This window comes from Ambystoma mexicanum, chromosome 10 (genome assembly GCF_040938575.1).
Source record: "Ambystoma mexicanum isolate Mex_15411 chromosome 10, UKY_AmexF1_1, whole genome shotgun sequence".
NCBI lineage: Eukaryota > Metazoa > Chordata > Amphibia > Caudata > Ambystomatidae > Ambystoma > Ambystoma mexicanum.
This window is the reverse complement of record NC_090932.1, coordinates 1,077,473,212-1,077,490,022: the sequence shown is the minus strand read 5'-3', so window position 1 is coordinate 1,077,490,022 and position 16,811 is coordinate 1,077,473,212. Positions and strand designations below refer to the sequence as shown.

General features: G+C 43.6%; 1 protein-coding gene across 1 annotated transcript in view; it reads right to left on the bottom strand.

Moving 5' to 3' along the window:
* Positions 1 to 3,995: 3,995 nt before the first annotated feature.
* The window catches only part of LOC138493282 (gastrokine-1-like), a 49,044-nt gene continuing 36,228 nt past the window's right edge, over positions 3,996 to 16,811 (bottom strand). The window contains exons 4-6 of the mRNA XM_069620389.1: positions 8,871 to 8,972; positions 7,285 to 7,411; positions 3,996 to 4,281 (exon numbers count right to left, since the gene is read on the bottom strand). Coding sequence (XP_069476490.1) covers positions 4,205 to 4,281; positions 7,285 to 7,411; positions 8,871 to 8,972 — 306 coding nt within the window. The 3' untranslated portion in view covers positions 3,996 to 4,204. The remainder of the gene's footprint in view (positions 4,282 to 7,284; positions 7,412 to 8,870; positions 8,973 to 16,811) is intronic.

The following is a 16,811-nucleotide window of genomic DNA, read 5'->3' as shown; positions in this document are numbered from 1 at the left end:
CCCCAAGTTGAAGGTATTTTGGACCCAGGCAAGCAACAAAGGGGTTACTAGGATCAGCTGAATGTACCCTAGACTTCCCTGCTTCTCAAAGCTTGCAGTAATTGCCCTGGCCTCATCTTATTCCTCCTCCCTCCCTCTGGTCCTGCATAGTATCACACTGGCCTGCCAGAACCTTTCTTCTGACTGAGTAGGTCCTTGCTTCCCTTACTCTCTCTCATGCTCTTTGCTCTTTTCTGCATTCCTGCTACCACTTCTGTACCACTATCTCGCTCAGGTGTGATGGGTTCTGCGTCACTCCTAGAGCCTGGGATCTAGACTTACTGCTACTGGCATCAGAGTTCTACCTCATTCCTCACTGCCCTTTCTTTTCCTTCAGGGTCTGTATTCTGTCTGGCCTCCCTATCTTTCCCACTGTTGTTGTTACAACCTCCTCCTCCTTCCTTCCAAACAACTATTCATGTCTACTTTTGTATCAAAATCCTACAGCCTTCTTCTCTGCTATTACTACCTCCGAAGGGGATCCACCCAATTGAATGTGCCCTAGGCTCCTGCTTTTAACCCTTTCTTAGCAGACACCACCTCCTTCTTTCTCCTCTCTCCCACGCGCTCTCTGTCTCTCTCTCTCTCTTTTAAGGGTAAAAGTACAACGCACACCAGGGGTGTCATTTGGGGGTCGCCAGGGGGTCACACGTGTGGCTGCTGGGGGCCACAGTTGCAACCCCTGAGACTCCCTTGCGACCCCAACTGAAAATAATAAAAAATGGAGAAAAAAAAATGTTTCTCAAAATAAAACGGGTGCTCCTGGTGTAGTGGGCCCTCCTGTGGTATGGGGGGACCCGCCACACCAGGTCTGGTGGGTCCCCAGCCCAGTCCTCACCCATCAGGGTGAAGGCTGGGCTGAGGAGGCACTCAGTAGGGGTTGGAGCTGACCGTGACATGTGGCACATGTCACGTTCAGCTCCTACCCCTTCTCCCTCGGCTTCCTTGCAGCTCACATAAAGGAACCAGGAAGCTCTCACAGCTTCCTGGTTCCTGTTTGTGAGCAGCATGGAGGAGCAGAGGGGCCTGGAAGGACGGACTGAAGCTGTAAGAAAAAGGCAAGAAGGCTTTTTTTGTATTTGTAATATGATGTGTATTTTACATGTGTGAAGTGCGTGTCAGATGTATATATGTGAATGGTGGGGGAATGAGAAGGGATGTGATGCATGTTTTTGAATGTTCGAGTGGGTGGGTGTGTGCCTGTGTAAAGAATGCAATGAGTGGATGTAAGAGAAGGTATGAGTGACTGGTGGGTGAATGAGAAGTGATGTGAGTTTTTGAATGTTCTGGGTGGGTGTGTGCCTTTGTAGAGAATGCAATGAGTGGATGTAAGAGAAGGCGTGAGTGACTGGTAGGTGAATAGGAAGTGATGTGATGTGTGTTTTTGAGTGTTCTGGGTGGGTCGGTGTATGCTTGTGTAGAGAATGCAATGAGTGGATGTAAGAGGAGGTGCGAGTGACTGGTGGGTGAATGTAATGTGAGGTAATGTGTGTTTTTGAATGTTCTGGGTGGGTGTGTTCCTGTGTAGAGAATGTGATGAGTGGATGTAAGAGAAGGTGCAAGTGACTGGTGGGTGAATGAAATGTGAGGTAATGTGTGTTTTTGAATGTTCTGGGTGGGTGTGTGCCTGTGTAGACAAGGAAATGAGTGGATGTAAGAGAAGGTGTGAGTGACTGGTGGGTGAATGAGAAGTGATGTCATGTGTGTTTTTGAATGTTCTAGGTGGGTGGGTGTGTGCCTGTGTAGAGAATGCAATTAGTGGATGTAAGAATCTAAATTCTTTAATATGTGTTATGAACCCTCCCATGTATGTATTTTGCCAATCTCTGAAGCGTGAAAAGTAGATCCACGCAGGCTTGACATGTGGGCAACTTTGGACCAGACCTGCACTGAACTGGCCTGATGTTAATTCTCAGGTACCAGTGTAATGGTATCTACCACAGAGTGCAATTTGCTTTCTGACTTTGAGAACATTCAGACATGTAATTGCTCATTTTACTATAGCCGGTAAGACAGCTCAAGTAAGAAAGATTGCTCAGTGGGTTGAGCACTCGCTGCTGAAATGTGTGTGTGATCTGCAGGTTTTAGGTTTGAATCCCAGAAAGGCCAACACAGCCTTTCATCCTTCTGAGGTTGATAAATAGATCAGGGTTGAAAGCCGGTGATCCGAATGTTCGAGGGAGAAAACACAGAAGATAATTTTTCCAAAATGATCTTCTGTCTTTTCACCCCTAAACATTTACAACTTGGCCCCTGCAATCACCCACACCCTCACCACACCCCCACCCACACCCCCGCCAGACCCCAATTTGCCTTGTGTCCCTGCAACGCTTGTTCCCTTTCACTTCCGTGATTGGGAACTGGTACCGCAGGGTCCTTTTTTTTTTTTTTTTTTTTTTGTGATGGCTGTGGCGGACACCCCTGCAGCCTCTCAGCCGTTTTGTTAAAATGGCTTTTTTCGGGATGGCTGTGTGGGACAACTCTGCAAACCCTAATCACAATATAGTGAGCAAGGGTGCAGGGGACACCCCCGCAGCCCCGAGCACCAAATGTGTGATTTGTCGAATTTTTCAGCCGCTCAGAATTTTCAAACGGCTGAAATTCGGCCAAATCACGCATTCAGGCTTTTAAGCTCTGTCATTTTGGACAGTTCCCGATAGATGAATACCAACACAGGTTGGGTGATATTGTATGTATATTTGCTCCATATAAAGCGCTTAAGCGTAAGTGCTATATAATAACACATCATTATCATTGAATTGGACGTCTGCTTGCATTCACAGAAATTTGGTAATATGGGCCTATACACAGTGATATTAACCATACATATGGTGCCTCATTCTTGTATGAAATGTATATGACATTAGTGATATTGTAACCATATTTTCCATAGTGTACTTAGGACCAATGCTATGTGATTCCACTTCCTGTTTTGTTAAGGGATGAACGGTGGTCATGTTCCATCGCTTCCCGTGATGGCACTTCGGGGAGTAGTCGAATGTCATCACTTCCTGTGATGTCATCAGAGTTCAAGGTCGTGGGATTTCGCTTCCGCTACCCCAGGCATTTTGGTGAAATTGCCGTGCAAAAGGCACACTCTGCAGGCAGTGAAAGAAGTGTACCAAAAAAGTAGTGGAAATGGGACTCTGGCAGGGGACGGAGCAAGAAGGAAAGAAGCAAGGTCCAACACATTTTTCAAGGGTTGCAGTCATGCTGGTTGACAGCCAATTGAGTTGAAATAGATTTCAATTTAGCTGTAACTGATATCCGGTGGTAAACTGGAGAAGTGTGCTTTAACTTCATAAAGAACAGTTCCGGAATGGTGAAGATGGTTGCAAAAAGTAGTGGAGCTGTTCGACCACTGTCTGCAGGGTACGCCTTTCATAGCAGTGCAGTACCTAAACATGTTTTTAGACGCACAAAATGCTTTCTGATGTTCATCTGGAGGCCCAAAGTCTTTGTTCTTACATTGTTCCTTTTCGAAAATCAATATATTGAAAAGAGTGAATAATAAGGTTTAGATAAATATAGCTCTCTTACCTAGTCCCCGTGCAGCCCAGTCGGTCCCTGGATTTAGGAGACTACAAAAGCATTGCATCAGCAGATCTGATGTTCTACATCTTTTGAAATACTTTTTTAAAATCTTAATTTTGGTTGTGCACTTTTGTTCGACCAGAATTCTACCAGCTTTCTTTTGTATAATGAGGGATCACCCTCATGCCCCCACAACACTACCCCCACAGTGCCACTGTTTATGAAAAAGTAGGTGCTCCGATAAATTGCAGGCAAACATTTGCATTTTCATATTCACCGTTTCAGAACTATTTCCAAATACATAAATCTGTTTATTATAAACACGGAATCCACTTAGGAAACAGAGCATGTGTAGGCAAACGAAAATAATTGGAAATCAGACAAGGCAAATGCTGATCTGGATGAAGTCCAGAAATCTGCACTTTAATGTTGGGAGGATCTCTGTTTGTGGAGCAACTTCATAACATGCTCATTGGCCACAGAAGATGGGAGGCCCATCCAAAACCAACACTGTTCACTCAAGTGACATTAGTTGAAAAGCTTATTAAAGTTACTTAATAAAGCTCTAGAAAATGTACTTTCTATTTTTTCATTCATGCCTTCAGGAGTTGTGGTTAGCAACAGCATAGTCCTAGCAGATGATGACGGATGTACAGATCGTGATCCCCAAGATGTTGACGATGTACTCGCAGGCAGCAAATGGAGTCACTGCAAAAAGGAAAAGAAGGCACATGGAATGACCGCAAACAAAGCGACCCTGCCAATACATGTGCCAACATGGGACACCCACACACAATCTCCCAGCAGCAATGCCACTCCTTCCACTGTCATGCCTAAGGAAGATAGCGGAGAAAACCAATGACTGCGAAAACGGCCTTAAGTGTGGACGCTGACGGTAGGACTACATGCCAGGAATGATTCCCCGCGCAATCGTGCACCCTGAGGCCTATCAGAAATCCAGCTGAGCTTGGACTTCTGACTTCTCCTGCATCCAACATTTGCATCCTGAACTCAAAACGCAGCTACTGATTATCCTAGCAATAATCTTAGAAAAGATGCTTTCATGTTCGGATTCATGGCATTCAAACATTTGAGAATATATACATAATTGCGCTAGCACTACCCACCTGGGAAAATATTGCCAGGGCCGGCTGTTGCTCAGTTAAACTCGGGTTTGTTTCAATGAGCCCCGGAAGTCAAGGCAGCATGGCCCTGCCTCCAGTGAGGGCCCTGCTTGGTGGTTAGGCTATACATGTATTTTTTGTATAGTTTCGCTTTGCTGCTGCACAATGGAAAAACAGAAATGTGATAGCACACACGACACACAATCTATGTCTCCTCTCTGACATTCAAATGAGTGAAAATGAAGGGAGGATAAAGTGTAACATACATTCTTAGGAGCTTTAGGCATGACTTTGACACATTGGTGTACGTCATGCCTCAGAAAAACAAGCTCCATTGAATGTGTAACCATAAATGCAGGATTCCGCTGGTATTCAACACTATTTACCATTCTGAAAGGGTTCGAAACACAATATTTCTTTCTGATTGAAGTGGTCTATTACATTACCGAATATGCAGGGCCCAAGTATTTACTGCATTAATGTCTATATCTGTCAATAAACGATAGCAAACACAAAAACGCTTATCTTTGCCGGTGCGTATTTATTTGTGCACCCAATGATATGGCTGCCGGCGGACACCACTGCCCGTCCCAACGATCATTTCTACCCGCACTTAATTCGGACTGCGGGTTCTGGATGTAAGCTGCCTGCACGCGGTCTTTCACGCACCTCACTACAGGCCTGCCACGCATTCCGACTCGTGGCTTAGCTCTTGTGGTTGGGCTTTCCACTAGGGAGTCTCACGTGCGGATGTGTCTCTGCTCTTGGCGCTTTTGGGCAGGGGCGTCTTTGGTGGTCTGGGGCTGCGGGTGATGACGTAGCGTGGCTAGAGGATAGCCAGACACCGGAACAGTATTGCATTCAATTCAGTAAAGAGCAACACGGGCAGCTGTGGTGAGGTGTTTGTGGACGAAGAGCCCGGGGCATATGGGTGTTGGAGGTAGAATGAGCTTGCCAGAAATCATGAGTTCTCCATCTGTTACATTGTATGGACTCATTTTACAAATGTTTTCCCTCTGCACTCAACATGCAGAGTGTTCTGTGTTCCGAGCTGTTTGATCCTCACCAGACCCCCCCTAAAGTGAAATGGGCACAGTGGAGGAAAGACGTCCCCACAATGTCATGGTAACATGCGGCACCAGATTCAATGTGGACAGTGACGTTTCTTTACTAAAGCGCTGTCTCAGTTACAGGGTCAGAGAATCTTGGAGACACTTATCTAGCTTTAAGAACTTAAACAACCACTCCAATCCTAATACTGGCAGCATGTGGAAATGTATCACTTTGCCATCTGTGGTAAAGGAAAGAACAAATATGCAGAGTATTGTATCACTGCCTGAAGGCACCTGCCATCATCCTGCCACTTTGGGGAAAAAATCAATGAGCCCATCAGAGACTAGTTCATGGTGATATGCGCCAACAAGATAATTAGGGAAGAACTGTGATTAAAAGATGACCCTCCCCTACACAAGTGCAAAGGGAGGGAACAATGTGTTGACATTAAATGTGATTGGAAAGATGCCACAGGATGAAGAGTGTGACAGTGAGAGCCTAGGGACTGATGCTTTTGCAAATGAGGTGGAAGGTTGTACTGGATAAGGATCCCCAGTGCGTGAGAAAAAAAGATTTATGAATTTTGGGTTTGATATGGAATCCGACACAAGGAGAACTTTCTCTATCACCCTCAGACAAATGGGGCTGTGGAAAGAGTTAGTAGATGTTTCATGCTGGTGAAAGTATGAAGGAGGCAGTTGTAGAGATGATGTGTGCGCTGAGCTTCTCTCTCCATGGCATCATGGGTCTGGTCCCCTTCGAGATGATGAGGGGAAGGAAAGGCAATACTCGTGTAATCCCCTTTGGTTGAGCCACACAAGCAGGGAGAGTGTGGACGAACAGGTGGTGTGAGAGAGAGTAGAAGTGGTGTCATTCCACTCTAAACGCACTATGACAACAAGAAATGTTTCTGAAGTGGGAGCTTGATGCTGGTGTCTAAGTGAGGATGAGTGATCCTGCGATCATACACAAGAGCGACAGACTGTTCAGATATCCAGTGCATGTGGACAAACGTGTATTAAGGTGCTGTGCATACAGAGAAGGACCTCAGCGGAGTGCTGAAAGTTTACCATTAGTCATTGCCAACTGTTACCTACTAGAACTTGGATGTGATAGAGTTTACATAAGAATGGCAAAGGGGGAGATGTGTTGCAAAGGTCATGGGAAGTGGTTATAACTTGTGTCAGTCTCCAGGGGGTGGCGTTTCAACAGCGGGGGGGGGGGTCCCGTGCTACAAGTTCACATATGGAATTTGGTTAAATCACTTGGACTGGACAGGGTGGGGCCTCCCGAGGGTGTCAGTTGCTGGATGGACCTGCAGGGCAGCTGCTGCAGGGGTTTCTGTTCCTGTATGGTTTTCTTCTACCTGATGTCACCTGAAGACACCAGTATGGGCATAGCTGTACAAATATAATCCTTCATCACTTGTGCCATGAATCTGGGCTGAAAACGCCCGGCAAAGAGCTAGAGCGGCATATATGAGCTGAGGGCCTTCTTCTTTTCCGGGCAATAATAAATAGCTAAGTTCACTTACTGTCCGTCTCCTCTGCATAACGGGTGGGGACGCCAGCGCATAACTGCTCCACTTGTTTTCCGAACTGTGCGACATCTTTCACCAATGTGTGCATGAGAGAGTAGCTCAGCTGTGGCCCAGGAGGGATCTAAAATAAAATGTACACAATTGAAAAATGTCTTCATTCCTAATGGGGTAAATTCGATTAATCACATCATTCCTTGCCCACTATACCAGCAGTTTGGCTTTCAAAGCACTTGAAAGCAAGTTACCTAGTTCACCGAGTATTTGCCCCTCCTCCATGCATGTGTGCGCAACACGCAGCTCTTATTTATGAATCCTAGAAGGTCTGACCCAGCTATTCCTCCATTTCGGGATAATGAAATGAGTGTCATTCAGATGATTAAAAGTTTCACCTCTTATTTACAGCCCTATGATTATGAATGCACGTGGATCTAGTAAGCTCTATGCACAATGACACAGAGTGATATGTAGAGGTATATCATATATACTTTACACACCTCGAGTAGATGCTGTTCCCGGGCACATTATGAGTATGACGGTGTGGTAAATATCGGCAGTAACGGAGTGGTTACTCTGTTACTGCAGCATTACTGCACCATCATACTACAAGTTAGGCAGTGACTCAGAGGATTCACCTCCAGCAAAAGCTGGGGGTACCTTTGCCACTTTACCACTGAAAATTAGCAAAATCGTCAAATTTACTCCCAGCGATAATTCCTCCAAAATGGGCCTAACACTGCCTACCACCACTTGTTAGCTGGCAGGAAATCCGTCAGACCAAGTGGTAGTAACAGTAATTCCATTTGGAGGTATTCTGCTGGATTTACTGCTGGAATACCACAAAACTTGCAATGAGGCCCATAGTTAAGCTCCTTAGTTTCAGCAAAGGGCTACCCTTTGTGTGCAAGATGGGGTCTTCAAAATGGAGTTTCTTTAACAATGTATCAACAAACACATGAAACAGCAGCTGCATAAATATTGCCACCGAGTTTTGGATGATCTTCCGGAGCACTGGCAAGCAGACTCTCCCTAGTTTCCCTGCCTTCCCATGTTTTTATCCTCAGCCTTCTCCTCCTACTTAACAGTCCAGTTGTCCCAAGTTTACAGTGGTAAAGAGGTGATGTTATGCATATTAGGAGAGTTTACCGCAAGTCTAAGGTGTGCAGTTCTTGCTACATAAACAAGAAACGAGTATACTCGTCCTTTTTACATAGACTTCAATGATAGCCTGGCACTTAAGAGGTTAACTTAGAAAATGGAAAAGTGCGTAATGACGACTTTTGCAGTATTTCCTCTCATTCCATTCATGCCAGAGTCCATTTGCGTCTACATGCTGTAATGATAGATCTTAGTGTGACCCGGTTTAATGGTACTCAATGTATCTACCATAGAAGGATGAATAGCTGAGTCAGCCTTGTATGGAGTCAGACTTCAGAAGTGCAAGAATGCCCTAAGCATGAGAGAAGCTCTTTGTGGGCTATTGTTTTGGATTGAAGGATATACAATGTTGAGTTTGGCTAATGGTGGCAATATGACTTATAATTAAAAAAGAAAGCAACGCTTTTGACACCGAATTGTCTTACCTGGGCCTTCTGCGTCAGCTGCTCCAGAGTGGGGATTAGTGCCCTGTTCATCATCATCACAACACAAGTCTGGTGGGACAGCAGCCGCGTTGCAATAACCCCCTGAGCAGTAAAAAGAAGATGGTGGCTCACTTCGGGGAAACCATAACAACATCACCACTGCTGAAAATGTTTGGAGCATCTGTATGACTGAAGTCACCAGCCAATCTGTTTATTAAGCTGGGCCTGCTTTAGATACCTGCAAGTCCTACAAGATTCCTCCCAATTGTTCTTCTGTTTTAGAGATATATCTGAACTCGGGACCTTGGAAGGTACAAAACAGTCAGTTTTCAACGTGGAGGATTGAATGACTCTGTGAATGACGCTGCAGACTCGTAACTACATTCTCCTTCAGAAGCATACATCGATTATATCTTCTGAGAAATCAAGGTATATGGTGAGTTTTGCTAAATACACATTTGGGGTAATTATGTGGCCCTAACCTCCAAGGGAAGTGATCGCATCGAACATTGGAACAATACAATGGTCCAAGTACATGGGGTTTGGAAAACGATTATGAGGATGCCGAAGGAAACCAGATACGTATGGATTTAATGGAAATGAGTCAGTGAGGGCAACGTACCCACATTAAAACGCCATGAATGCATAAGGAGAGTATTACATTAGGAACTAATTTTCCTGGTTGGAGAGACGTTTCAAAGGGTGTTAAACCAACCTCTGCCTAGAAAGCAGGGACATCATTTGGGATTGCTAGGGTCACAACTGTGACCCATGGCAACCCCAATGTGACCCTGGGTATTGCCTCGGCGGCCCATGGGGAAGGGGGTTGGATTTCAAAAAGAAATTCTTTCTTTTTGAAGTCACTCTGACTTCAAAAATAAATTACTTCAGTTTCGGTTTTCCGTAAAGGAAATGTATTTTTGAAGTCAGTCAGAGTGATTTGAAAAAGAAATGATTGCATTTTGAAATCCGAACGCTCCCCCCCAACCCCACCGCGCCCCGGGTCCCTGGACATGAATGGCTCTGGCTCCTGTGCTCTACTGCGCATGACAGGCCTTACGTGGGAGCTGGAGCATGGGAGCCAGAGTCACGCCTGCAGAGGACGGATTTTGTAAGGTAAGGACATGTTTTTTATTTGTATGTAAAAGTGTACGTGTGTGTGTATTATGTAATGTGTATGTATATATCATATCTGTGATTGAGTTCGGGTAGCTGGGAGTGTTTGTGTGAGTGAATGGTGAATGCGTTCATGTGTAAATGAGCAAGTAGTGGGTGAATGTGTGTGCATGTGTCAAATACCTTGATTACTTACCATTAATCTTTATTATTCCTAGCCCTACTCTTCCTCGTTCCAGTACTTGACTATGAAGCACCTTACTTCATACATAACTACTGGGACGAGGAAGAGGGACGAGGAAGAGGAATACTGGGCTGAGGTGTTGATGTTGGGGGTTGGAGGAGAGTGCAAGGGAGAGGGGACGTGTGGGATGGGTGGGACAGGAGAGGAGTATGCTAATATATAAAGGTCATCAATGATAAAGCAGGCATGATATGTATTAGTGGCTAGACTGGCATTTTGGTACAACCAGGCTGGTCATGTCTTACTGTGGCATGACATCTACTGCACATCTATAATAAAGTAAGCAAGGTAAGTGTCATTGCTTGTCTAGCTTGGCATTTGGGTGCAGCCAGTATAGCCTTTTCTTACTGTGTCATGGCATATTTTCTGGGCATATATAAGGAAGTAAGCATCATAAGTGTTATTACATAGCTAAACTAGCATGTTGGTGCAGCTAGTCTAGTAATTTATTACTGTAGCTGACATTTGTAAGGGACATCGCTCATAAAGCAATCATGATAAGCATAATTACCTGACTACATTGGCATTTGGGTGAGACTAGTCTAGCCATTACTTACTGTGGCTTGGTATATTCTTCTGTGCATCTATGATAAAGTAAACATAAGAAGTGTTCCTATTTCTTTAGATTGGCATTTAGGTGCAACCCATCTGAGTATGTCTTACTGTGGCTTGGGATATGTGTAGTGTACATCATGAAGGCTACAGCAAACATGAGAAGTGGTATTACATGTCTAGCCTACATTGTGCAGCCAGTTTTTTGCATGTTTTTTTTATTGAGGCATTGTGTTTTTAATATTAAAGCGGTAAGATAGCTTGGCTGGTTGAGCATGAGCACTCCCTCCTGTGATCTATTTTCAAACTCAGCCTTTTATTGTTCTGAGGCTGATAAATCAGGACCAACTTCCGTTAGAATGATAATTGCATTTAAATATGTGGAGGTGGGGTTTTGTTGAGGTTGATGGAGGTGGGGTTTGACGGAATTAACAGTGCTACAGAATGGAGACTCAGAGGCAGAGCGGGCAGATGTAATGATTCATTGGGCCCAATTGTTAAACGACCTATCGAAAGACAATGATCTACGACCTCCGTGAAAGACTGTAGGCAGGAATGAGCATGTAAGGGGGTCAAAAGCTAGAGGAGAATATGATGATGGGAGTTGTTGGTGGAACCACCTAGTTCGAATGTATTCATGGACATGGAAGAACTGCAGGCTGGGGCCGATGAAGGGAGTGGGTATTAAGAGAATTATCTGGACACTGGAGAGATGGGGGCTCGGGGTGGTGGGTGGGGCTGGGGAATTGTTGAAATTGTTCGATTGAAAACTTGGAAGGTGTTTAAGGGAAGGAATATTGGGGGATGGGGGAGAAGGTCAGGAGGGTGTTCTGGGGTTGTTATGATAAAATGCCAATAAAGAGTGTAAAAAAAGAGATATGTGGCATATAAAGTACTTTGCTGAAAGCTCTATATGAATAACAAATCATTATGATGAATGAAAGAATGAATGCTCCTGTGCATTGTTGGTCACTTGTACCTATTGATTTTTTGGATACTGTAATAATGAAGCAACTGACAATATAGGGGTTCTAGTTCTACTTATATAATGACGGTGTCCAGTCAAAGGATCGATTACTAAAGGCTCGAATGCAAAAGGTGAGAGTCAATAGGGCCGAAAACCAAAGGTTTGAATTTTTTATTTTATTCATATATTTATTTTTGGGTTTCCGTGTAGGTAAAAAAAGTGGTTTTCACCACAAAAACAGGGGTTTGGGGGGAACCCCCCCCAAAAAAAATATATTTTAAAAAAAAATGTTTCAAACCTTTTGTTTTCGAGACTATTGACTCGAACCTTTTGTCATTCGACCCTTTGCAGTCGATCCTTTGACCTATAATAACTATACCTGACATGCAGCAATAGCTGTATAGAAAAAACGGAGTGTGAGTGCACACCTTACATTTAAATGAAGTTAATAGAACAACAGTTAGCATATCTTGGGTGCAGTGGGGGTAGCACAACCTTGACACGAGGTTGGAAAAACAAGGAAACAGAAATGAGTATCCATGAAAATTGGATACTCCCGTCCCCTGCACACCTTTATGCTGAAGATCAGCTGAAATGATCAGAGATATTGTACAACAAAGTAAAGTTCAAAATTCAAAATGTCACAGTAGTAGATTTCATAGAAATAATATGGTGTAATTCAGTCCACAAGGGTCCAGTATGTAGTAAAAAAGTATTTATATTCAGTGCCGTTTGCACAACACGTTTCAGGATTCAATGTCCCTTTTTCAGGTGCAATTTCATTATATCTACAATACAATATGATATATATTTGTATCAGTATAATTTTTCAATGCATGAAACCAACTTAGACAGTGAATACATAAAAAAGTAATGTAACATTCCTTGTTCAACTGATTTGTATACCATTACACGAGAATACAGAACAATGTGTTAATCGCTATGTGTGTAAATTAAGTTCATGTACCAAATTGGTAATAAGGGGCCATCTAATATTCATACTCTGTTGGACATATATCAACCAAACATTTGACAAGTAAGCAGTTATAACTGGCATAATATGGAAGTCACTTGCCATGCAATGCTGATGTGCATATCTATGGCAGTGCCTCGGCCTATATTCATTCTACTGGGTCAAACCCTATCATATCATGACCCCATCTTTGGCATGTGAAGGCAGCACCCTTGTTAAAATGTGGTTGGTATCTAAAATATTCTTGTCTGCTTAGTACCTATGTGGTATTCTAAACATTGTACATTTATGTACATTTTATTTATGCCAGCGAGCCACTTCCGGTGATCTCACCAGGGTTAAAGATGAACTGATGCCACCCAGGTCCTGTGATGTCATCAGGTGTGTGATGTCACTTCCCCTGCCCCTGGCAATTTGGTGAATCGTCATCCCTTCTAGAGGGTGATCAACATTGTACATTCATTGTAAACATGCAGAGCTATTCTTTGTAAACATGCAGAGCTCATGATTTGACAGATATCCCAGCATAATTCACATCTTTTGAATCTTGGAGTGAACAATCAATGCCAGAAAAACTGCAATGATGAAATGGCAGATCTTTAGCACAGCACTTGATTCACGTTATTCTTGTGCAGGCTGAGCATGCATACTAATAGTTGCCTGTGGTGTATTGGTGTGTTGGAGGCACAGTAGATGAAAAGATCCAGCCCCAGTGATGCGGTTTTGTGATACGACTCTAATGCAGGAAGTTTCCGTTCCAAACTAGCTTCCTTCACTGGCTGGACTCCATGAGTTCCAAGCTAGAGATTCCTGCAAATCAGAGGCTTCCACACTCTTCAGGTGAGAACGGTTATTGGATGTGCTGGACTGCTGATGAGGAATTGCAGAGATGTATTAACTGTTGTGCATGAAAGCACAGGGTTGGATATGCCTTCCTCTGCGCATTAAAAGCACAGGGTGGGATATGCCTTCCTCTGCGCATTAAAAGCACAGGGTGGGATATGCCTTCCTCATAACAGGAGGACAGTTCAGGCCAGAGGTGAATACACCCTAGTTACACAAACGCTGGTGATGCACTGCATGGCATGAGTGCATGACAGGATGTTGGCAGGGGTTAACAAACGAAACATTGGGTCACGGTGCCTGGAGGCTTATATAAGGAAAAAGTGAAGTTAGGTATCAATGAATGGTGGCCTTGAGAGGGCCACCAAGAAAGGATACAAAATCAGTATAAATTGCCAGTAGCATGTAGATGCAGTGGTGTTGGAAACCACAGCCAAAGTGTGAAAGGTGACAACACTCAGCTCTGTGGAACAATGCTAGCATAAGAGGAGCCGGCATTCTGCCACAGACTGAATCACATTGGTCTTCATCAACATAACTGCTCCCTTTAGCTCACAGGTGTGTGGTGCCTCCATCTCACATAACCATCTGATGCCCACTTAACATGGATCTATTGGAGATCTCAATGCAACATCAATGGGATGGCGCTAGACCATAATTACACACATCAGGGTATCTACACATACTTTCATGTGTTTTTTAATTATGTCTTTTCTCCTTGTCTCAAAATCCACATGTTGAGGCGCTGGTGCTTGTCTTGGGTTCATGGGTATCAGAGATGTGGCACATTCTCCCTCCACCCATAACCTGGTATTAACAGTATGTCTTTATTAGATATGAAGGGCTTAGGCCCCAACTCTAGGGATTAGCTTTGCTCACTCCAGGGACAGATTCATAAATGTACATACATATATATATGTAAGTTATTTGGATTCACACCTGGAAGGAATAAGACATCTTTGCGTATGTTGCCCTCCTTCACCTACTCTGTAAGGATGGTTTTACTTTACTTACCGCGCCATCCTGCAGTGAGTTTAATAATGAAAGAGAGTACACCATGCAAACTTGTTCCTGGCATCTAGTGCTAACACCACAGTCTTTTCAAGGATGATATGTTTATTCAATACTGTGTTACAGTAATTAATTAGAATTGCTACACTTGCATTACCATTTGAAACATACCCACTTTGCTAGCCTAGCAATACTTGAAATGAAAATAGCATGTCCTAAAAGAATTAGAAAAAACTAGCTTTAGCGTTTGATAACGTGACTCAGCGCTCCCCTACCATAATGATTGTTTAGCTTCTATCGAAACTTTTTAAATTACTTCTAATGGACCACCCCTGCTGCGTGAGTTTGTCTAGTGGTTGCAACACTCTAAACCAACCAGTATTGAAAATTGAGAAAAAAGAAAACCAGAAAGTACCATGCGCTGAGATTCTCAAAAAGATTTGATATCATTCTTACTTAAAGACAGATGTTTCATAACATCATATAGTTTCCTTCAAAATAATTTTAATTCACTGATAACAAAGAAACACATATTATCTTCAAAATTCAGAAACAACCCTCTAGAGGAAGAGCCAAAAGCCCCTACCAAAATCTCTGCCCCCATGCTGCCTATACGTTGGGAATGGGAAATTGCAACACGTGCAGTACCACTGAGAATGCCTGTACCGCAAGGAGTTTTTGAAACAAGGTATCCATTGAGAAAACCCTATATGCATTCACGAAGAAATGATGGTCTTCTAATAGAGTCCGAGAAAAAGTATAAAAATGAGCAAGAAAGAAGACTGGTGACATCATACGAAGCAGAATCGATGCACCCTGAAAAGATAAGTCAGACGAAAGAACATAGACACTCTATAAGATCTGAAAAGGAGGTGTCAAAGATGAGCAACATTTCAGGTTCGAGAGGAAGATACTCATGCAAAGAAACGCTGAAGAAAATGCAAGTCATTTCACACTCGTAAGGATGTAGTAACGCAAGTAGATAAAGGGATCTTGAGGCTGCCTACATAGTGAATAGATTGCAGCGATGCGCCAATGTATATACATAGTAATGTATAGAACCTGGATGTTCCACTATGCACTTTAGCAAGACTTGAACCCTGTGAATGGAAAAGGGTTTCAGTGTGGTGCAGTTGGAAAACAGCTAATGGCGAAGGAGAATTCAGAAAGGCTTGGCTGGCCCAGCACCAAGAATCGAGGCAACCGTGAGCCTGGTTGTCATTCAGTAGTTACATGAACATAAGAAAGAAACAAACTTCTGTTCGAAGTGGAATGAAAAAACACTGAATGCATCAAAAGTTAATAATTTAATAATATTATATGCAGCAAAAGGCTCGAAAAGGTGGTCTGCAGTCAATGGTCTGATGAAAATAGACTTTGGGTCGAGCTACACCGAAACCAGAAGATAAAACCATGCCACACACCTTTTTATTCTCAGGCACAGAGAGCATCTGCAAGGCCAAGTTCAAAGCCTTAATTGAATGGCAGACCGCAAGAGCGATTATGGATTTCAGACTAATTGGGTGGGAAGTTATGGCCAAGACCAGCCCACAGGCACCTGGGGTATCAGCCAATGTGCTGCTAGCATGTGAAATATTCCAGAAGGATACTACGTGCCAACCATTTGTAGAGGGCCATGTAACAGAGAGCCCTATAGTTTGTGTAACCAATGGATCGTCGTGTATTTTATGACGATGAATATGACTTGCACTAGAGGAGGGCTTAGTTGTCCACCTGATGTTAGAGACCCAATCACTACCACCATTAGTATGGAACATGTACTTAGATGTTCTCTGTAAGCCTATCACATCCCCAAGTAGGTTTTTGTAGTTTGCCACGTAGTGTGACGTCAATGATAATGAGTTTTGACTATAAAATGTGTGTTTTTTATGAAATTCATCAAGAGAAATCGAGCAAACGTCCGTTGATATCTGTTGTAACTCCCTGTCGGTTTGATTATTGATGCATGAGTAAATTCTGCATCCCCATCCATCTCTAAGTATTGATACCTCGTCTTGAAGGACCCAGGTCTATGGGTTCACGTGGTAGCAGAGGTAGGATGGTTAAAGATCCCTTGACCCAGTAGGCTTTTAAGGGTCTCGGAAATATCAGATGTCCTCAGCCGTTTAGCTGGAGGAGCAGGAGGCTTCCTTTGGATAGTGGCCGAAACTAAGATCTTGCAACAAGACACAACGAGATAGGTGGGACGGGTCCCTATTTCACGGAATTCCCCTC